This window comes from Heptranchias perlo, chromosome 13, assembly GCF_035084215.1.
Source record: "Heptranchias perlo isolate sHepPer1 chromosome 13, sHepPer1.hap1, whole genome shotgun sequence".
Taxonomy (NCBI): Eukaryota; Metazoa; Chordata; class Chondrichthyes; order Hexanchiformes; family Hexanchidae; genus Heptranchias; species Heptranchias perlo.
This window is the reverse complement of record NC_090337.1, coordinates 7,041,195-7,063,737: the sequence shown is the minus strand read 5'-3', so window position 1 is coordinate 7,063,737 and position 22,543 is coordinate 7,041,195. Positions and strand designations below refer to the sequence as shown.

General features: G+C 49.3%; 1 protein-coding gene across 3 annotated transcripts in view; it reads right to left on the bottom strand.

The window, feature by feature from the left end:
* Positions 1-22,543, bottom strand: part of LOC137331241 (segment polarity protein dishevelled homolog DVL-3) — a 115,367-nt gene that overhangs the window by 19,204 nt on the left and 73,620 nt on the right. For all 3 annotated transcript variants that reach the window (XM_067994890.1, XM_067994889.1, XM_067994888.1), the window contains exons 6-12: positions 15,547-15,640; positions 12,617-12,686; positions 11,931-12,070; positions 9,441-9,517; positions 8,544-8,611; positions 2,870-3,019; positions 649-780 (exon numbers count right to left, since the gene is read on the bottom strand). In XM_067994890.1, coding sequence (XP_067850991.1) covers positions 649-780; positions 2,870-3,019; positions 8,544-8,611; positions 9,441-9,517; positions 11,931-12,070; positions 12,617-12,686; positions 15,547-15,640 — 731 coding nt within the window. The remainder of the gene's footprint in view (positions 1-648; positions 781-2,869; positions 3,020-8,543; positions 8,612-9,440; positions 9,518-11,930; positions 12,071-12,616; positions 12,687-15,546; positions 15,641-22,543) is intronic.

Here is a 22,543-nt window from a genome sequence, read left to right as displayed (position 1 = left end):
AGGGAGGGAATTCCAGAGTTTAGGGTCTACACAGCTGAAGGCACGGCCGCCAATGGCGGAGCGATTAAAATCGGGGACGTGCAAGAGGCCAGGATTGGAGGGCAGCAGAGATCTCGGAGGGTTGTAGAGCTGGAGGAGGTTACAGAGATAGGGAGGAGCAACGCCATGGAGGGATTTGAAAACAAGGATGAGAATTTTTTAAATCGAGGCATTGCCGGACCGGGAGCCAACGTAGATCAGTGAGCACAGGGGTGATGGGTGAATGGGATTTGGTGCGAGTTAGGATAGAAACAGCAGAGTTTTGGATGAGCTCAAGTTTACAGAGGGTGCAAGGCGGGAGGCCGATCAGGAGATCATTGGAATAGTCCAGTCTGGTGGTAAAAAAAGGCATGGATGAGGGTTTCAGCAACAGATGAGCTGGGGCAGGGCGGGGAGACGGGTGATGTTACGGAGGTGGAAGTAAGCGGTCTTGGTGAAATGGAGAGAATACGGGGTTGGAAGCTCAGCTAAGCTCAGGATCAAATAGGACACCAAGGTTACGAATGGTCCGTTTCAGTATTTATCTTGTGATCACTCATAAGGGGCATTGTTTGCAAAACTGATCATAATCCAGACACCAGCCTGGCTCACTGGGTGGGTCCCACATACCTATGAAAGCATTGGGGATCGTTATTTTAAGCCACATCCGGTCGCGAACTTCAAGGCCTGATTCCGGTGAAGCCATGGCTTTCACTATGGTGACTATGTCGCTGTGGATTGATAAATGAAAATCATCGAACCCTGGAAAGAAAAGAACACAAATGGATCTCACTTCAATTGAGCAAAGACGCAGGGCAGTGCAGTGCAGTGCTGGGCCGTGGAGTTGGGGAGAACAGGCCATCCTCAAGTGGACTAATTTACTCCATTTATATTAAGAATTATTCATTTCAACACACCAAAGCATTATTAAGGATTCTAATTTTTGGTTTTCTTGAAGTGCTATTGTTTAACTCATTATAATATTGGGCTCAAAGTTGATGCAATTCTAATTTTTTTGCCACTAGGTGTCACTGTTATAGGTAAAATAGCATTGCATTAAAACCTTGCTAGAGACACCTACTGGCAAAAAAAAATCAGTACTACAGCAATTTCACACTAAATTTGGCAAACTTGAAACTTTCTTCATCAACTATCCCTTCCCTCAGGACTCTAAACTACAGATTAGCTTCTTTCTACAAGGAGGGCCGGGTGCCCTGGGCTTTGGATTTTTCATGGCTTCCGTGACTGGCTGAAATAGGTTTCTCTGCTGAGAGCCATCAACGCCGACCCACTACGGACAGGTGAAATGAACAGTCAAGGATTCACAAGGCTCTGGGACTGGGAATACCACACACCAATCCCCTTACTTTCACCCCCTAGCTGATTGGGTGAGGGGGGCAGTATGGAATAATAAACTTGCCTTGGATTCCACTGCTGGTTACGATGCATGCCTCACAGTTGGAAAAGTCACAGTCACAATGCATCAGAGTGACCTGGAGTTTATTACTTGGTTACCTTTTGACTATTCATTCTTCATTTCGCAATATTTTTGGCCTCACTATCTCCTCTGACCTCAGTTGAGCTCCCACATCACCATCGCTAAAGCTGCCTCCAAGAAGTTGGGGCTCATCTTTCCTGCCAAACACTTCTTTTCCTCTCAACAACTTATAACACTTGTTAAAACTCAAAACCAACAGTACCTGGGGAGGTTCTGTTAACATCTATCACACTCCTGGACAGGATATAGGAACCATTTTGCTAAAAGACAAATAAAGGAACAGGAGTAGACCATTCAGTCCCTCGAGTTGTTCCGCCATTCAATTAGATCATGGCTGATCTGTATCTTAACTCCGCCTACCCGCCTTGGTTCCGTAACCCTTAATATCCTTGCCTAAAAAAAATCTATGAATCTCAGTTTTGAAATTTTGAATTGACCCCCAGCCCCAACAGTTTTTTGGGGGAAGAGAATTCCAGATTTCTACTCCCCTTTCTTGTCTCATTTCTCACTTTCAACCTCTCTAACGCTATTGTGGCATTTGTCTCTCTTAGATGATCAATATCAGTACGATCAGTGCTCCTGTCCACTTTCCTTTCTAGATGCAAATACCCCGTATTTTCCTCCTTGATTTCAACACAGAGAAGATGCAAGATTCATTGGTCCAACTCCAACTCTTCCATTCCCAGGACCTCAGAACTGTGGAACTCCTCATTTTTCTCAGAAGGGGTGGTCAGAGGCAGAAACCCTCATCGCATTTAAAAAGTACTTGGAAATGCACTTGAAGTGCCGCAACCTACAAGGCTACGGACCAAGAGCTGGGAAGTGGGATTAGGCTGGATGGCTCTTTCTCGGCCGGCAAAGACACGATGGGCCAAATGGCCCTCCTTCTGTGCCGTAAATTTCAATGATTCTTCCCTTCCTTCTACAATTTCTAGGCTTAAGTTTGGGGTCAACTAATCCCGGCTTCATAATTTACCTCACCTCTTTTACTCTTGTTAATCTCAGTGGTGCCCTGCACTATACACCATGACCCTACACCATGGCTTGTCAATTAAAAATATTGCTCCGATGCTCAGAATTTTTAAACAATCTGGTCTCTTTGCACTGTGGTGTGCTTTACCTATCCAAGGTGTAAAGTATCAGTTGGATGGCGGGATGTTACTGGGTAGAAATCTCTTTGTATTTCTGGTGTTAAAAGCACTGCACCCTTCTGGACACACATATACAACACATGAGAAACAAGGTAGAAATGGCACAACAAAGACACAAAGGGAGAGAAAAGCAGCTCGGTGATTGGGAAGCCATGCTGTGTAACGCCAGGCGTGCCAATGGTCACGTGCGGGTGGAACTTACGTTCGGTTTCTGGGATGGAGCTGGTGATGGAAGAGCTGGTGGAAGTAATGGTGCTCATGGAAGGGCTCATACCATATGGCTGATAGGCTCCTGTCATGGCGGCTGTGTGCGATACCCATGCCGCAGGGTCGATGGGGCGAATGGGCTCACCTGAGTGGGGAAGAAACAAGGAGACATTAGCACTAACCCTGTGACAGCCTCTTTACAGTATCTGAGGTCTCACTAGGATCTTAAACGGTTCTGGGTGAATCATCTAGTGTGTGAGTGTGTGTGTGTGTGTGTGTATGAGAGTGGATATATTTATATATGTGTGTGTGTGTATTTATATATGTGTGAGTGTGAGTATTTAAATAGGTGTCTGTATTTAGATGTGTGTGTGAGTATTTATATATCAGTGTGTGTGTGTGTGTGTGTGTTTTTTTTTTATTCGTTCACGGGATGTGGGCGTCGCTGGCAAGGCCGGCATTTATTGCCCATCCCTAATTGCCCTTGAGAAGGTGGTGGTGAGCCGCCTTCTTGAACCGCTGCAGTCCGTGTGGTGACGGTTCTCCCACAGTGCTGTTCGGAAGGGAGTTCCAGGATTTTGACCCAGCGACAATGAAGGAACGGCGATATATTTCCAAGTCGGGATGGTGTGTGACTTGGAGGGGAACGTGCAGGTGGTGTTGTTCCCATGCGCCCGCTGCCCTTGTCCTTCTAGGTGGTAGAGGTCGCGGGTTTGGGAGGTGCTGTCGAAGAAGCCTTGGCGAGTTGCTGCAGTGCATCCTGTGGATGGTACACACTGCAGCCACAGTGCGCCGGTGGTGAAGGGAGTGAATGTTTAGGGTGGTGGATGGGGTGCCAATCAAGCGGGCTGCTTTATCTTGTGTGTGATTTATCATTGCTAGCCAATTAATTCACAGAGATTAACCAGCTTAATATTGGGAAACGAAGCAGGTAACGTCGACTGATGAACCAGGCCTGGTTTTTGTTGGTCATCAAGATGGCGAACAAACCTGAGGCTGCACTGAGTCCCTTACAAAAAGTTACCAAGGAAGAGGATTTGATGGATTGAAGGTAGCTGGATAGTCAGAAGGTAACAGTGAGGGAAAGAGCTGCAGGAGTCCCCAAAAGATACTGACCAGGGAAGCCCGAACAGACTATAGTCTGAAGGAGGACGAGAGCACAGCAACTGACATGAGGGATTTTGGTGAATTAATTAAAGAAAAATTTTGTGCCATCTCACTCGCTGGAATTGAATATCAACCTGCAGACTAACGTGATATACACGGCAGCGTCAGGTTACACAGTGTACTGTAGCTCAGGCATTGTTTGTTCTCTTGTTATACAGCGGAACCTTGATTGGTCACAATGCCTGTTACCTGCCAGCCCCATCGCCCACCATCTCAATTATCCACAAGGAGTTTCATAGGAGTCGGGGCTTTGATTTGTATTAGCTAGCTAAATTGCAAGTAAGTCTTTTCAATTGATTTTTCAGAGACTCTGGGTACTTGATTCCACAGGATTAACAGCTGTTATCCGGATAGAATCTTAGAATTCCACAGCACAGGATGAGGCCTCGGTTTAATGTCTCATCTGAAAGACAGGACCTCCGACAGTGCAATCACAGCTCTATCATCATAGCATCTCAGAAAGTTTTTGGAAGTGTTCGACATCGGATGCAGTGACCCAAGAAAATACCAACCCCTTTGTGATGCACAGAACAAAGTCATCGACTCACGATTTGTATTCGTATCTTCAACGGGTCAAAAGAATAATCCATTAATGGCCTGAGCAGAATCAATCACCCAAGGTGAGGAAGGAGGAGGATCAAAATTTGCCAGAGGCAGACAACCAACATATCGAAGGGAATAACACACGCAGGATGTCACCAGGGACAACAAGGACACTGGCTTAAATATCCACTCCCTCCATCATCGACGTACCGTGGCTGCGGTGTGTACTATCTACAGGATGCATCTCCTGTGGCTTTGCACACGAGGAGTTAACACCAAAGGGTTAGAGGCCTAGGGAGAGTTGGAGCGGGGCATGCAGACATAATTCAGCTCCCATTTTAAAGTCGTACACTCTGTCCTTATTTTTTTTAATTTTGTCATTATAAGTTCTTATGTCCTCATTTATAAAGAAAATCACTTGTGTAAACTGGTCAAGATGTAACTGTGCCCTCCCACCAGTGGTGATGCTGCAGCCCCACCCTCTGGTGGGAGGACATAATTACAGTGTGACCAGTTTACATAGCCAGTTCCCCACGACACAGGAATTTATAATGGAAAAGTTGGAGAAGTGTGCACAGACATGAGATTTTTAATGTATCAATATGGATATTTAACGTCATTCCTTTTCTCTTTAGCTTCTTTCTAGCTCCACATGAGTGAGGGAGCACGGAGCACAGAGTAGCAGCTATCGACGGAGTCTGGTTTCGACAGAGTCTATAATTGAGAATTTGGTGAGCGAGGGTATTTTTAAAAGTTGATCTTTATCTAAAATTTGCTAAGTTTGGCATCAAGCATTTAACTTAAATTTAATCTTAACTTGCAGTTTTCAGTTAGTGATAAACAAGCAGCCTGAAGTGGCAGTTGGTCACCTACTTAATTAGGTGGCTGGTTAGAACTGGTAATCTACTGTTAGCTGGGGCTGACTCAGGTGATTGGCATTCTAGTTAGCATAAATTCGGAAGGGTTTTGCTAACGCACAGAGTAGCAGCTATCGATAGAGTCTGGTTTTGACAGAGTCTATAATTGGGAATTTGGTGAGTGAGGGGATTCGTTGCAGTCAGGGGTGAGGTGCATTTGTTTAGTCAGTAGAGAGGGGCGTACCGAGGGCGGAGCGGGGCGTACCGAGGGCGGAGCGGGGCGCACCGAGGGCGGAGCGGGGCGCACCGAGGGCGGAGCGGGGCGCACCGAGGGCGGAGCGGGGCGCACCGAGGGCGGAGCGGGGCGCACCGAGGGCGGAGCGGGGCGCACCGAGGGCGGAGAGGGGCGCACCGAGGGCGGAGAGGGGCGCACCGAGGGCGGAGAGGGGCGCACCGAGGGCGGAGAGGGGCGCACCGAGGGCGGAGAGGGGCGCACCGAGGGCGGAGAGGGGCGCACCGAGGGCGGAGAGGGGCGCACCGAGGGCGGAGAGGGGCGCACCGAGGGCGGAGAGGGGCGCACCGAGGGCGGAGAGGGGCGCACCGAGGGCGGAGAGGGGCGCACCGAGGGCGGAGAGGGGCGCACCGAGGGCGGAGAGGGGCGCACCGAGGGCGGAGCGGGGCGCACCGAGGGCGGAGCGGGGCGCACCGAGGGCGGAGCGGGGCGCACCGAGGGCGGAGCGGGGCGCACCGAGGGCGGAGCGGGGCGCACCGAGGGCGGAGCGGGGCGCACCGAGGGCGGAGCGGGGCGCACCGAGGGCGGAGCGGGGCGCACCGAGGGCGGAGCGGGGCGCACCGAGGGCGGAGCGGGGCGCACCGAGGGCGGAGCGGGGCGCACCGAGGGCGGAGCGGGGCGCACCGAGGGCGGAGCGGGGCGCACCGAGGGCGGAGCGGGGCGCACCGAGGGCGGAGCGGGGCGCACCGAGGGCGGAGCGGGGCGCACCGAGGGCGGAGCGGGGCGCACCGAGGGCGGAGCGGGGCGCACCGAGGGCGGAGAGGGGCGCACCGAGGGCGGAGAGGGGCGCACCGAGGGCGGAGAGGGGCGCACCGAGGGCGGAGAGGGGCGTACCGAGGGCGGAGAGGGGCGTACCGAGGGCGGAGCGGGGCGTACCGAGGGCGGAGAGGGGCGTACCGAGGGCGGAGAGGGGCGTACCGAGGGCGGAGCGGGTCGTACCGAGGGCGGGTCACAGCAACAACAAAACAAAACTGCAGTGTGACATCAAGGGTAAGGCAGGTAGGTGGTTGGTGATGAGTATCTCTTCTGTTTTCTTCTTTCTTAGGACTGTGGGCTCAGTAACTTATAGCATAAAACTAAATTTTTAAAAAAAAACTAAACTTAATTTAGTTATAGCAAGTAGCATTTTTTAGTGAATCAAGGTCCCTAATGTTGTTAACATTCTCTAAATTAAGAGTAATTTAAAGGAGTAAACTCCTTAAAGGGAGTAACTAATGAGCTTAATCTAAGGCAAGTCATGGCAGCAGAGCTCGCACCCGTGACATGCTCCTCCTGCACTATGCGGGAAGTCATGGACACTACTGGTGTCCCTGACGACCACGTGTGCAGGAGGTGTGTCCAGTTACAGCTACTGACTAACCGCATTTCGGAGCTGGAGCTGCAGGTGGATTCACTGTGGAGCATCCGCGATGCTTAGATTATCGTGGATAGCACGTTCAGTGAGGTGGTCACACCGCAGGTAAAGATTACGCAGGCAGAAAGGAAATGGGTGACTGCCAGGCAGAGTAAAAGGACTAGGCAGGTAGAGCAGGAGTTCTTTGATGAAGTATAAGAGAGGGTTGATGAAGATGATGCAGCAGATGTTGTATATATGGACTTTCAAAAGGCATTTGTTAAAGTTCCACATAACAGACTTATTCGGAAAATAGAAGTATTTGGGATTAAAGGGACAGTGGTAACTTGGATACGTAACTGGCTAAGGGATAGGAGGTAGAGAGTAGTATGAACGGGTGTTTTTCAGACTGGAGAGAAGTATGCAGTGGGGTCCCTCAGGGGTTGGTATTAGGACCATTGCATTTTTTGTTATATATAAATGACCTTGACTTGGGTATAGGGAGTACAATTTTTACGTTTGCGGATGATACAAAATTCAGCAATGTAGTAAATAGTGAGGAGGATCGTAGCAGACTTCAGGAGGACTTAGACAGACTGATGAAGTGGGCAGACACATGGCAGATGCAATTTAATGCGGATGAGTGTGAAGTGATGTACTTTGGGAGGAACAACATGGAGAGGCAGGATAATCTAAATGGTACTATTTTTGAGGGGATGCAAGAGCAGAGGGACCTGGGGGGGGCATATTCACAAATCTTAGAGATGGCAGGGCAAGTTGCTAAGGCGGTTAAGAAAGCGTATGGGATACTTGGCTTTGTAAATAGCGGCAATGAATACAAAAACAAGGGAGTCATGCTAAACCTTTACAAATCACTGGTTAGGCCTCAGCTGCAGTATTGTGTACAATTCTGGGCACCACACTTTAGGAAGGATGTCAAGGCCTTGGAGAGGGTGCAGAGGAGGTTTACCAGGATGACGCCAGGGATGAGGGACTTCAGTTATGTGGCGAGATTGGAGAAGTTGGGATTGTTCTCCTTGGAGCAGAGAAGGTTAAGGGGAGACCTAATGGAGGTATTCAAAATTATGAGGGGTTTTGATAGAGCAGGTAGGGAGAGACTGTTTCCTCCGGCAAGTGGGTCGGTAACCAGAGTCATAGATTTTAAGTAATTGGCAAAAGAACTAGAGCGGAAATAAGGAGAAATTTTTTCCATACAAAAGGTTGTTAAGATCTGGAACACACTCCCTGAACGGGTGGTGGAAGCAGATTCCATGGTAACTTTCAAAAGGCAATTGTACACGTACTTGAAGAGGATTCATTTGTAGGGTTATGGGGTAAAAGCTGGGGTGTGGGACTAAATTGGACAGCTCTTTCAAAGAGCCGGCACAGGCACAACAGGCTGAATGGCCTCCTTCTGTGCTATAAGATTCTATGATATCCTTTTGGAGACCAATGTACCCCTGTGGAAGCTACTTACTTCTGGGGAGCGTGAAACAGGCACGAGGTGTTGGGTCCCAGCACTTGGCGACGGTCAGTGTGATGGGCCTTCAGGAAACAACACAACAGAACTTAGAACTTGCACACACCAAGTTAATAAAACCCTATTTAAGACTCCAGGAACTAAGCAGTTAAATTAAACAACAGGATTTCAGCATCTTTTCCCCCTTCAGCAGCCTCCCTGAAGCTATTTCACATAACGTGAGTTCTGGGACTGGGCTGGCTGAAGAACGAAAAGATCTTAAAAAGCCAGATGAGCTGCATCCACCTTCTGCATCAGACCCCGGCTCACTCCCAGCCACTCCTTCAGGCTGCTGTTTATTGGTCATTTCCTGACGACATCATTAGAACCCAAAGAAAGAAAGACTTGCATTTATTTAGCACCTTTCACATCCTCAGGATGTCCCAAAGTGCTTCACAGCCAATGAGTTACTTTTGAAGTGTAGTCACTGTTGTAATGTTGGGAAACGCGGCAGCCAATTTGCGCACAGCAAGATCCTACAAACAGTAGCGTGATAATCACCAGATAATCTTTTTTTTTAAAGTGATGTTGGTTGAGGGATAAATATTGGCCAAGACACCGGGGAGAACTCCCCCTGCTCTTCTTCGAAATAGTGGCCGTGGGACCTTATCTGTCCACCGGAGAGGGCAGACGGGGCCTCGGTTTAACGTCTCATCCGAAAGACGGCACCTCCGACAGCACAGCACTCCCTCAGTACTGCGCTGGAGTGCCAGCCTGGATTACGTGGTCAAGTCTCTGGAGTGGGGCTCGAACCCACGATCTTCTGACTCAAGAGACGAGAGAGTGCTGCCCACTGAGCCACAGCTGACACCATGGTCAGCTCAGGGACAGCACCATGAGGAGTTACTGTCTTACCCTGGTTTGTGGACAATCTCTCTCAGAACTCGCACTGCATCGTCATTGCTCATGTTCTCAAAGTTTATGTCGTTAACCTGAGATAAAAGAAAAGTCACAATTATCAGTAAGGGACGGGCAGGAAACATCTCCCAATATCCTGGTGCAGCGAGGCCCTGGCTGCGAAACACCAAGTGAGATCGAATCTGGACTGACTTACTTGGACATCTCGGTACCCAAAAAATGATGTTTTTTTTTTCATTTTCTTTGAACACTTTTGTTTATTAGTTATAAAACCATAGGAGACGTGGAATAAAAGGCTGTTTGACTGATGGTCAAAAATCATCCAATCGGGTAACAAAGAGTCTTTTCACTTTTCAATTGGCGGGGCATTGCGAGGATGAACGTGTCGGGCGACCAATGGCGGGAGTTTGGGGGCGGGGCAGTTGGAAGCAGGAGGCCATGTGATGAAACCTCCAGGAATACGTCCAATCACAGTTGGTGACCCTAGTCGTTCCCGTCTTCCCAATTTTCTGCTTTCTTTTCCTGGGCTTGTGTCCAACAACAACCTGCCACCTTCTAGTACATCAGCCTCATGGCCAGGTCAGAGCCTGGGCACTGGGTGTCAGTGGGCAAGGCTCTCATGGAGGGCATCACAGACCAGCTGAACCCAACATCCAATGTGTGTAGTTTTCAGCGGGGATGTCGATCAGAAGCAGGAACACTGATCGATTCGGCCAGGACCAGGAGGTGCAGAGGCCATGTCGGACCCCAGCTGCAGCCCAGTCTCAGATCAGCTAACTCATCACAGACCAGCGATTAAACCCGCGGGTATCTGCACACCAACCAGCTTCTAATTTCATTTTTATTTTACTGCAGACGCCGAGTTAACGAGATCTCAACAGCACCTCAGGTACATTGTAGCTTAGCTCGGCACTAGAATTGGAAAATCTGCTGCAAAACCAATATAACAGGCTGATTTAACGTCTGCAACATTCCTGGGCCTCACAGTTTGGGAATCGATGGTTTCTACGGAGTTGACATAAGCCTTTGAGCTCATTGCCCGTTCTGTAGAACTGAGTGAGACACAATCCTCTCATTTAATCCAAATTAGGTGCAGCCTGTTAGGATGTGTTTCCTCTCTCTGTTGGCTGTAGGAGTCATACATGAAATGAGTTTGTGCCCACAGTAAACACTGATCCTAATTCAGCATTAAATAAGCAACCTCACTCAAAGGACGATATTACTAAAAATAGGAAATGCACACATGTCAGGCTAAATGCAAAAATGTCATGTTGCAGTGAGGGCATCTGTCTGAGGTACACTGTTCAGGTAGTGTAAAGAAAAAGAAAGAACTTGCATTTACACAGCAAGATCCAACAAACAGCAATGAGATAAATGACCAGATAATCTGTCTTTAGTGATGTTGATGAGGGATAAATATTGGCCAGGACATTGGGGAGAACTCCCCCTGCTCTTCTTTGAAATAGTGCCGTGGGGACTTTTACATCCATCGGAGAGGGCAGACGGGGCCTCGGTTTAACGTCTCGACCGAAAAGCGGCACCTCTGACAGTGCAGCACTCCCTCAGTGCTGCAATGGGAGCGTCAGCCTAGATTTTGTGCTCAGGTCTCTGGAGCGGGACTGGAGCCCACAACCTTCTGTGAGAGTGCGACCCACTGAGCCACGGCTGGCACCTGTCGAGCGATTTTAATCTGGCTGAGAGGAGCGGGAGAGTCCGACGGGAACTTCGCTTGTCCCCAGTCACAGAGCACGATCTCTGGGTCGCTTTGCCAACCTGAGCACGCTGCTTCCGGATCTGATCCGAGGAACATTCTGGCACAGCACCAGTCCGGAAAATCTCAGTACGGTGATTACGTGAAGTTACGGAAAAAAAGGATATAGAGGCACCGGAGAAAGTGCAAAAATGATTTTCAAGGATGATACCACAACTGAGAGGTTATAACTATCAGGAAAGGGTGAACGGACTGGGGCTCTTTTCTCTAGAAAAGAGAAGACTGAGGGGTGACCTGATAGAGGTCTTTAAAATTATGAAGGGGTTCGATAGGGTAGACGTAGAGAAGATGTTTCCACTTGTGGGGGGAGAGACCAGAACCAGGGGTCATAAATATAAGATAGTCACTAATAAATCCAATAGGGAATTCAGGAGAAACTTCTTTACCCAGAGAGTGGTGAGAATGTGGAACTCGCTACCACAAGGAGTAGTTGAGGTGAATAGTACAGACGCATTTAAGGGGAAGCCAGATAAACACATGAGGGAGAAAGGAATAGAAGGTTATGCTGATAGGGTGAGATGAAGTATGGAGGGAGGAGCCTCGTGTGGAGCGTAAACACCGGCATAGACCAGTTGGGCCGTTTCTGCTCTGTAAATTCTATGTCATTCTATGCCCTCGACCACCCCCTCCCCCGCCTGGGTGATGGGGCCAGCTGGCCGCGAGCAAGTCCCGCTGGGATGAATGGAGTGAGCGTGACCTGAGGAGCGGGTACCCACCTGTAGCAGCATGTCTCCGGGCTCGATCCTGCCGTCCGCTGCCACGGCACCTCCCTTCATGATCGACCCGATGTAAATCCCTCCATCGCCCCTCTCGTTGCTCTGCCCCACGATGCTGATTCCCAGGAAGTTGTACTTCTCTGAAGGAATAAACACGAACGGCAAAGTGAGCAAAAAAAACCCCAATAAAGCCCGGAGCGACAGATTTAAGGTATTTGGCAGAAGGACCGGGGGGGAGATGAAGAGAAATTCTTTTAGGCAGCAAGTTGTTATGATCTGGAATTCACTGCCTGAAAGGGCGGTGGAAGCAGATTCAATAATAACTTTCAAAAGGGGATTGGATAAATACTTGAAAAAGAAAAATTTGCAGGGTTATGGAGAAAGAGCAGGAGTGGGACGAACTGGATAGCTCTGTCAAAGAGCGAGCATGGGCATGATGGACTGAATGGCCTCCTTCTGTGCTGTATCATTCTATGCAGTATGTGTCGGCTCCAAAACCCAACCCTTGCAGCGCTCCCTCACTCCGCACCCCGTGCTGCAAAACGTTACATTGCATCTCTCAGCCTTTAACTTTCTAACAGGCGATTCCTGTGAAACAGCCCCAGCCCATTTCCATCTCTCCCATTCCCCTCCACGCCACGCCACCCCCCCCCGCCAACTCCTGAGCTAGAGAGCTGGGCACTTACCCATGTTTAAAGTGACGGTGATGATATTGAGGGACATGGTAGAGTCGGTGATGCTGCTGAACGAGGAGGACTGAAAGAGAACAGAAGCATAACCCAATAAATCCATCACTTTCCAGCAACGCTTCCAACAGCAGGAAGAACGTAAGAACATAAGAAATAGGAGCAGGAGGAGGTCAAACGGCCCCTCGAGCCTGCTCCGCCATTCAATCAGATCATGGCTGATCTTCAACCTCAACTCCACTTTCCCACCCTGACCCTAGCCAAGGTCTCCATACCGTACAGGGGAACTAGACCACAATCAGAACGAGAAGAGCTGGACGGTTCCTCCACACATGGACAATGCTCGGAAGAGCTCAAAGCATTATTCTCATGCATGTTATTTCACTGCCCCCACTCTCCCCCCAAAGGCACTCGTGTTGGCATAACATTCAATGGGTACCAGGAAGTCTCAAGGTGTCACCATTCTGTACGAGTGTGCCCAGTGATCATCAGCAGGTTATTCGACCATAGAAAACCTGCAGCCGAGCCAGATCCTATGTTCCCTGTGCAGACTTTTCAACAGGACGTCAATAGATATCAATAAGTGAAGAGGGAGCTTTACTCTGTATCTAACCCGTGCTGTACCTGCCCTGGGAGTGTTTGATGGGACAGTGTAGAGGGAGCTTTACTCTGTATCTAACCCGTGCTGTACCTGCCCTGGGAGTGTTTGATGGGACAGTGTAGAGGGAGCTTTACTCTGTATCTAACCCGTGCTGTACCTGCCCTGGGAGTGTTTGATGGGACAGTGTAGAGGGAGCTTTACTCTGTATCTAACCCGTGCTGTACCTGCCATGGGACTGTTTGATGGGACAGTGTAGAGGGAGCTTTACTCTGTATCTAACCCGTGCTGTACCTGCCCTGGGAGTGTTTGATGGGACAGTGTAGAGGGAGCTTTACTCTGTATCTAACCCGTGCTGTACCTGCCCTGGGAGTGTTTGATGGGACAGTGTAGAGGGAGCTTTACTCTGTATCTAACCCGTGCTGTACCTGCCCTGGGAGTGTTTGATGGGACAGTGTAGAGGGAGCTTTACTCTGTATCTAACCCGTGCTGTACCTGCCCTGGAAATGTTTGATGGCGACACTGGGTGCCTGACATGTAAAGTGTCCTATTCCCCCAGCAATAACATCCTTCACCTTGATGAGCTCAAAAAAGGACTTGGATTAGAGAAACTGGGCGCTAAATTGGGCCATGTAGCGCCCATTGTTTCGGTGCCACACGGCCTCTCTGGCATCCAAGATGGCGTCTTGGATGTGCACGCACGTTTCCAGTGTGACGTGCGCCAGATGCCATCTCGATATAGGAGTTAGCGCAGGTGCAGATAACGAACGCCGAGATCATGAAAAGTATGGAGAAAATGGATACAATAGTGTGCAACGCTCATTTAAAGTGATAGACCCCATTTTGGGACTTAACGCTCAACTCAACTCACAGTCTTAACCCCGGCCATCTGAACATGTCTTAGAGTGCCTGGAGGACCCCCCACCGGTGGTATTTAAAGGGACCATGTAGGATTTACAGATTAGTGGCTGGATTATTGCTTCTGGCTGCCGAGACATTTGTAACTGTTTTTGGAGGTCTCCTGGACTTGAATACTTGGACGCAGGGACATAGCCTAACATTTAGAGTCAGGACGTGCAGGGGTGAAGTTAGGAAATGCTTCTACACGCAAAGGGTGAGAGACGTTTGGAACGTTCTTCTGCAGACGACATTTGATGCTAGCTCACTTGTGAATGTTAAATCTGAGATTGATAGATTTCTGTGAACCAAGGGTATAAAGCGGTTATATGGAGTTAGGTCACATGTCCACCATGATCTCACGGAATGGTGGAACAGGCTCGAGGGGCAAAATGCCACTGCCACTTGCTGCCTCCTGATATGCACCACCTACTCCTGCAAGAAAGCAGGGCGTGTGTCTGGGTGATGTGCCGGTCATGGTTGAATAGCTGCCAGTGTGTGTGGCCTGTGAGTTGTGGGTGGGTGGCTTGAAACAGTGGTAATGTGTAAGGGTGAGTGGAAGCATCTGGTTGGAAGAGTTGAGTACTGATGGAAAGAGTTTATTGGTATGTGGTGATGGGGGGTGCAGTGCGTGGTGCAGTTGGTAGGAGACGCCACTTGACAGTTGACCTCACTCATCTTGACCACTCATGTCAAAGCACTGAACTTCTCCTTGCACTGCATCCATGTTCATGATGCTGTGAGCCTGGCATTGACTTCATCCCCCACTGCCTTTTCGGTATATATCTAGCTTCCCCCACCCCTCCCTCCCGCCCCCCTACTGCGAATATAGGATGTCCCTCTTTCTGTCCCGCTCTTGCACCAAGGCCCCTGGTGCATCAGCAGAGAACCTTGGTGCATGCACTCTCGCAGGCCTGGTACAAACTCAGATTGGCAGATTGGTGAGGTCTGGCGTGCAGATTGGAGGATGTGGGATTTAGTGGTGCGCAACGTTTATTCAATGTTTTAACGTAACTCATCAGTGTGTAAACATAGGGACGGGACCGGCAACTGTGCTTTACATGTGCGATGTCCGATCTCCGTTCAGAGCCCGTGCAGACAGCAGGCTGTTATTTTCAGCAAACAACAGTTACCAGCTACCTTTAAGAGATTTCTAACAGACAGCCTGCCTTTAAGAGATTGGAGCTCCCCCTGCTGGTGGAAAGTGCGAATTGCATTGAATCCCAGTTCAACGCTGATTTCCAGCGCAGATTGCAGGTAAGTCCTCAGGCCTGACGAAAGTCTCGTCCTGCCTGCGGAGGGGCCATTGGGCGCGGGGTAATCGCGGATCGTGCTGCCCCCACCCAAAAACAGGCCCTATCCAATTCTCCCCCGCCCCCCCCACTGCGTTTTAAAAGGCTGTAACAGTACATCAGAAGATGAAGAATGCACCCACCCTTTCGATGCGGGGGATCCGCGGTTTCCGCCGTCGCCGTCTGTGCCGCCTCATGAGTTTGGAGGAGTTGCTCTGTTCCGTGGAGCTGCTGAACCTGTAAAGGGAGGGAGTCACAGAGAGAGCGTGAGGTCACGGGGGGCTCGGCTTTCAACTCAATCTTTAACTATTAAGTTGGTCTCTCCCCGATCCGTGCCCGAGGTGCTGAGTCTAACTGGAGTTACAGCTCCGCGGGCGCCGGGCGTCCTCCAGTTACCTCTCCTCAGTGGCCAAGTCTGGACAGCGAGCGTGGGCAGGCTGCTCAGCCCACGGAGAGTGCTCGACAGACCAGCCCCGATTCTGTCCTTAATCAATGTTCATACACAAGGCTACTGGAATGTTAGCCTTTATCTCAAGGGGGTTACAACGCAATGGGGAGGAAGAGATGCTTCAGTTGTTTGGTGCCTTGGTCAGACCCCATCTGGAGATACTGCGTTCAGTTCTGGGCACCGCACCTCAGGAAGGATATATTGGCCATGGAAGGGGTGCTTTGCAGATTCGCCAGAATGATACGGGGGCTGAAAGGGTTAAACGATGAGGACAGGTCGCACAGACTTGGCGTGTATTCCCTTGAGTATAGAAGATTAGGGGGTGATCTAATTGAGGTGTTTAAGATGATTCAAGGAATTAATTATGTAGATAGAGAGAAATTATTTCTTGCAGAAGAGGGGAGCGTAACCTTAAAATTAGAGCCAGGCCGTTCAGGGGTGATGTCAGGAAGCACTTCTTCACACAAAGGGGAGTGGAAATCTGGAACATTCTGCCCCGAAAAGCTGTTGAGACTGGGGGTCAATTGAAAATTTCAAAACTGAGATTGATAGATTTTTGTTGGGTAAGGGTATTAAGGGATATGGAACCAAGGCGGGTAAATGGAGTTAAGATACAGATCAGCCATGATCTGATTGAATGGCGGAACAGGCTCAAGGGGCTGAATGGCCTCCTCCTGTTCCTATGTTCTTGGTCAACGCCCACAAACAAGCAGGAGTCACTGGATTGTGATCTAGAGCAGGAACCCCGGCCGAGTCCGGGGCACCGAGCTTGTAGAGCTCCTCCTGCTACCCCAGCTGATGTCAGCATAGATTGGCGATGAAATCTGGTTCTCTCTGATCGAGCGCTATACAAGGGGCACGTGTTTGATCGAAGCTATTACTTCAAGCTCCAGCAACACTCAAGAAGCTCAGCACCATCCAGGACAAAGCAGCCCGCTTGATCGGCAGCCCCATCAACCACCTTAAACATTCACTCCCTCCACCACCAGCGCACCGTTCCTGCAGTGTGTACCATCCACAGGATGCACTGCAGCAACTCGCCAAGGCTTCTTCGACAGCACCTCCCAAACCCGTGACCTCTACCACCTAGAAGGACAAGGGCAGCAGGTACATAGGAGCAACACCACCTCCAAGTCACGCACCATCCTGACTTGGACATATATCGCAGTTCATTCATCATCGCTGGGTCAAAATCCCTACCTGACAGCACACGGACTGCAGCGGTTCAAGAAGGCGGCCCACCTCCACCTTCTCAAGGGCAACTATGGATGGGCAATAAATGCCAGCCTTGCCAGCGACGCCCATACCCCCAGAATTATTTTTTTTAAAAGCCCATCTTGAGGCACAATCTGCAATTCCCAATGTGATGCTCCAAGTCACCACTCCATCGCTCCTGAGGGTCGGTTTGTAACTTGTACTGCACCAGTTACTTTGTTTTTAACTCCACAATCGTGGAGTCAGTTGTTGTCTTTTTGGGTCCAGACACGCCACCGGAAATGGCGTATAAAGCAGGCAGGTGGGTATCAGTCACCTGGAAGACACTTGAAGAGGTGAGCTTTTAGGGGTAGGATTGGCAGCACCGGTATTACAAAATAAATGGGCCGAAACCTTGCTAGTAACATGGGCGCCTTTTTAAAGTTGAACCAACTCCTGTGGCTCACTCTAGCACTGTTTAGAGGTAGAAGAGTTGACTTGTCAGCCGTTTTCAATCACTAAAAATCACACAAGTGGCAGGAGGCTCCCTGCATTGTGCAGCCTTGCTCCACTCAACTCCACAACAACTCACCGTTTAAAAATTCTCATCCTTGTTTTTAAATCCATCCATGGCCTCGCCCCTCCCTATCTCTGTAAGCTCCTCCAGCCCTACAACCCTCCGAGATCTCTGCGCTCCTCCAATTCTGGTCTCTTGCGTATCCCTGATTTTCATCGCTCCACCATTGGCGGCCGTGCCTTCAGCTGCCTGGGCCCTAAGTTCTGGAATTCCCTCCTTAAACCTCTCCACCTCTCTAACTCACTCTCCTCCTTTAAGGCGCTCCTTAAAATGATTTTTAACGGAGCTTTTGGTCACTTGTCCTAATATCTCCTTACGTGGCTCGATGTCAAATTTTGTTTGATGACACTCCAGTGAAGCACCTTCGGACATTTTACTACGTTAAAGGCGCTATATAAATGCAGGTTATCGTTGCTCCGACAGTCCTATCCTTTCTCCTCACAGGTGCTGACGGAACTGCTGGGTATCTCCAGCTTTTTGTTCGAGCAGTCGTTGAAAGCTGACTCCCACTGCAAAAATACAGCTGATACTGCGTGTCTTACAGTGCCATCAAATTGGTGCCCACTGTAACTTCAGACTCACTCGTGCCCCTGCCTCATCAACCCTCCCCCCACTCCCCGCTCTCTTCCTCCATAACTCTGCCCGGCTGTCCGATTAATCGCTGCCCTCGTTCAGCTTTTCTCCTTCCCCTCTCCAGAAAGATGGCAAAGCCAGCCCGCCAATCCAGGGATTGCCCAGAACATTACGGCCAAGCGGAAGCAGCGTCCGTCTTGAACCACCAGAATCAGGGTTTCCCGAAACAACCCGCCGCACCCGGGAATTTCATGCTTGAAAGGGAACTAAAGATTGACAGGCAGATGGCGACTGCTTTCTGCCGACACCAACTCACTTCATTATAGATGGTGATCAGAAGTGGGACCCTGCCTGATTTTTCTGCTCCAAAGCCTCAGAGGGAGGGGGGTTATTTTGCTCATTCACAGCAACCCTTTCTGCATCTTAGAAGTAAAGAATTTGCATTTATATAGCGCCGTTCACGACCTCAGGATGTCCCAAAGCACTTCACAGCCAAGTAAATATTTTTTTTCGAAGCGTGGTCACTGTTGTAATGTAGGAAACAAGGCAGCCGATTTGCGCACAGCAAGATCCCACAAACAGTAATGAGATAATGACCAGATAATTTGTTTTTAGTGATGTTGGTTGCGGGATAAATATTGGTCTTCGAAATAGTGCCATGGGATCTTTTAGGTCCACTGAAAGACGGCATCTCCGACAGTGCAGCACTCCCTTACAGTAGGAAAAGAGGATAGCATGTCGGAAATCCCAAGAAAACTAATATTGAATCGGGGACAGGGACTCAATAAAATTAACATAAGTAAAGCAACAGTAATGAAGAAAATAATAGCACTAAAGAGTGACAAATCCCCAGGACTAGATGGTTTCCATCCCAGGGTTTTAAAGGAAGTAGGTGAGCACATTGCAGATGCCCTAACTATAATCTTTCAAAGTTCTCTCGATTCAGGAACTGTCCCTCTGGATTGGAAAATTGCACATGTCACTCCGCTTTTTAAGAAAGGAGAGAGAGAGAAACCAGGGAATTATAGACCAGTTAGCCTAACATCTGTTGTGGGGAAAATGCTGGAGTCTATAATTAAGGATAGGGTGACCGAACACCTCGAGAATTTTCAGTTAATCAGAGAGAGCCAGCATGGATTTGTGAAAGGTAGGTCGTGCCTGACAAACCTGATTGAATTTTTTGAAGAGCTGACTAAAGTAGTCACCTCTACTTTAGTCACCTCTGGACAAAGGAGGAGCCATCGTCATACAGAACAGAACAGACTATTGCAAAGAAGCATACCGACAACTGGACAACCAGGAACACTACAGACGGTTACCCGCAGATCCGACCAAAGAACACACCCACCAGCTCAACAAACTGATCAAGACCTTCGATCCAGACCTTCAAAGTATCCTACGCACTCTCATCCCACGTACTCCCCGCGTGGGAGACTTCTACTGCCTCCCAAAGATACACAAAGCCAACACACCCGGACGTCCTATCGTATCAGGCAACGGAACACTGTGTGAGAACCTCTCTGGATACATCGAGGGCATCCTGAAACCCATCGTACAGGGAACCCCCAGCTTCTGTCGTGACACTACAGACTTCCTACAAAAACTCAGCACCCACGGACCAGTTGAACCAGGAACACTTCTCACCACGATGGACGTCTCGGCACTCTACACCAGTATCCCCCACGATGACGGTATCGCTGCAACAGCATCAATACTCAACACCAACAACAGCCAATCTCCAGACGCCATCCTACAACTCATCCGCTTCATCCTGGATCACAGTGTCTTCACCTTCGATAACCAGTTCTTTACCCAAACACACGGAACAGCCATGGGGACCAAATTTGCACCCCAATACGCCAACATTTTCATGCACAAGTTCGAGCAGGACTTCTTCACTGCACAGGACCTCCAACCAACACTATACACCAGATACATCGACGACATTTTCTTTCTATGGACCCACGGCAAGGAATCACTAAAGAGACTACACGATAACATCAACAAGTTCCATCCCACCATCAAGCTCACCATGGACTACTCCTCAGAATCAGTTTCTTTCTTGGACACACGAATCTCCATCAAAGACGGGCACCTCAGCACCTCACTCTACCGCAAACCCACGGACAACCTCATGATGCTCCACTTTTCCAGCTTCCACCCTAACCACGTCAAAGAGGCCATCCCCTATGGACAGGCCCTGCGAATACACAGGGTCTGCTCAGACGAGGAGGAACGGGATGGACACCTACAGACTCTGAAAGACGCCTTAGTAAGAACGGGATATGACGCTCGACTCATCGATCGACAGTTCCGACGGGCCACAGCGAAAAATCGCGTAGACCTCCTCAGAAGACTAACACGGGACGCAACCAACAGAGTACCCTTCGTCGTCCAGTACTTCCCCGGAGCGGAGAAACTACGCCATGTTCTCCGCAGCCTTCAACATGTCATCAATGACGACGAACACCTCGCTATGGCCATCCCCACACCTCCACTACTCGCCTTCAAACAGCCACCCAACCTCAAACAGACTATCGTTCGCAGCAAATTACCCAGCTTTCAGGAGAACAGCATCCACGACACCACACAACCCTGCCACGGTAACCTCTGCAAGACATGCCAGATCATCAACACAGATACCACCATCACACGAGAGAACACCACCCACCAGGTGCATGGTTCATACTCCTGTGACTCGGCCAACGTTGTCTACCTCATACGTTGCAGGAAAGGATGCCCCAGAGCATGGTACATTGGCGAGACCATGCAGACACTGCGACAACGGATGAACGGACACCGCGCAACAATCGCCAAACAGGAGGGTTCCCTCCCAGTCGGGGAACACTTCAGCAGTCAGGGACATTCAGCCACCGACCTTCGGGTAAGCGTACTCCAAGGCGGCCTTCGAGACACACGACAACGCAAAATTGTCGAGCAGAAATTGATAGCCAAGTTCCGCACCCATGAGGACGGCCTCAACCGGGATCTTGGGTTCATGTCACGCTACACATAAGCCCACCAGCGAACAAAAGCTATCTGTTTTTAATATAACGGGTCATTTGCTGGCTTTCTCTGCCTTCCGGATGTTTCTGCCTCTCTCTCTCTCTGTTTTTTTTCCTGTTTTTTTTTGTTGAATGTATATTCAGGGGTTCTGTAGGTGACACCTCTCTGTCTGAACACAGTGATTGCCTTGGCAACGGGCAGTTGCAGGGGCAGTCTGTAATCACCATGTATTGTTCTCTGATTTATAAATGCGTAGGCTTCGAGGAAGGAGGAAGCCTCCAAAAGCTTGTAGATTTCAAATAAAATCGTTGGACTATAACTTGGTGTTGTAAAATTGTTTACAATTGTCAACCCCAGTCCATCACCGGCATCTCCACATCATGACTACAGTAGTGGACAGGGGAATGTCAATGGATGTTATTTATATGGACTTCCAGAAGGCATCTGATAAGGTCCCACATAAGAGACTGTTAGCTAAGATAGAAGCCCATGGAATCGAGGGAAAAGTACGGACTTGGTTAGGAAGTTGGCTGAGCGAAAGGCAACAGAGAGTAGGGTAATCGGTAGGTACTCACATTGGCAGGATGTGACTAGTGGAGTCCCGCAGGGATCTGTCTTGGGGCCTCAATTATTCACAATATTTATTAACAACTTAGATGAAGGCATAGAAAGTCTCATATCTAAGTTTGCTGATGACACAAAGATTGGTGGCATTGTAAGCAGTGTAGATGAAAACATAAAATTACAAAGTGATATTGATAGATTAGGTGAATGGGCAAAACTGTGGCAAATGGAATTCAATGTAGATAAATGTGAGGTCATCCACTTTGGATCAAAAAAGGATAGAACATGGTACTTTCTAAATGGTAAAAAGTTAAAAACAGTGGATGTCCAAAGGGATTTGGGGGTTCAGGTACATAGATCATTGAAGTGTCATGAACAGGTGCAGAAAATAATCAATAAGGCTAATGGAATGCTGGCCTTTATATCTAGAGGACGAGAGTACAAGGGGGCAGAAGTTATGCTGCAGCTATACAAAACCCTGGTTAGACCGCACCTGGAGTACTGTGAGCAGTTCTGGGCACCGCACCTTCGGAAGGACATATTGGCCTTGGAGGGAGTGCAGCGTAGGTTTACTCGAATGATACCCGGACTTCAAGGGTTAAGTTACGAGGAGAGTTTACACAAATTGGGGTTGTATTCTCTAGAGTTTAGAAGATTAAGGGGTGATCTGATCGAAGTTTATAAGATATTAAGGGGAACAGATAGGATGGATAGAGAGAAACTATTTCCGCTGGTCTAAAAATTAGAGCCAGACCTTTCAGGAGCGAGATTAGAAAAT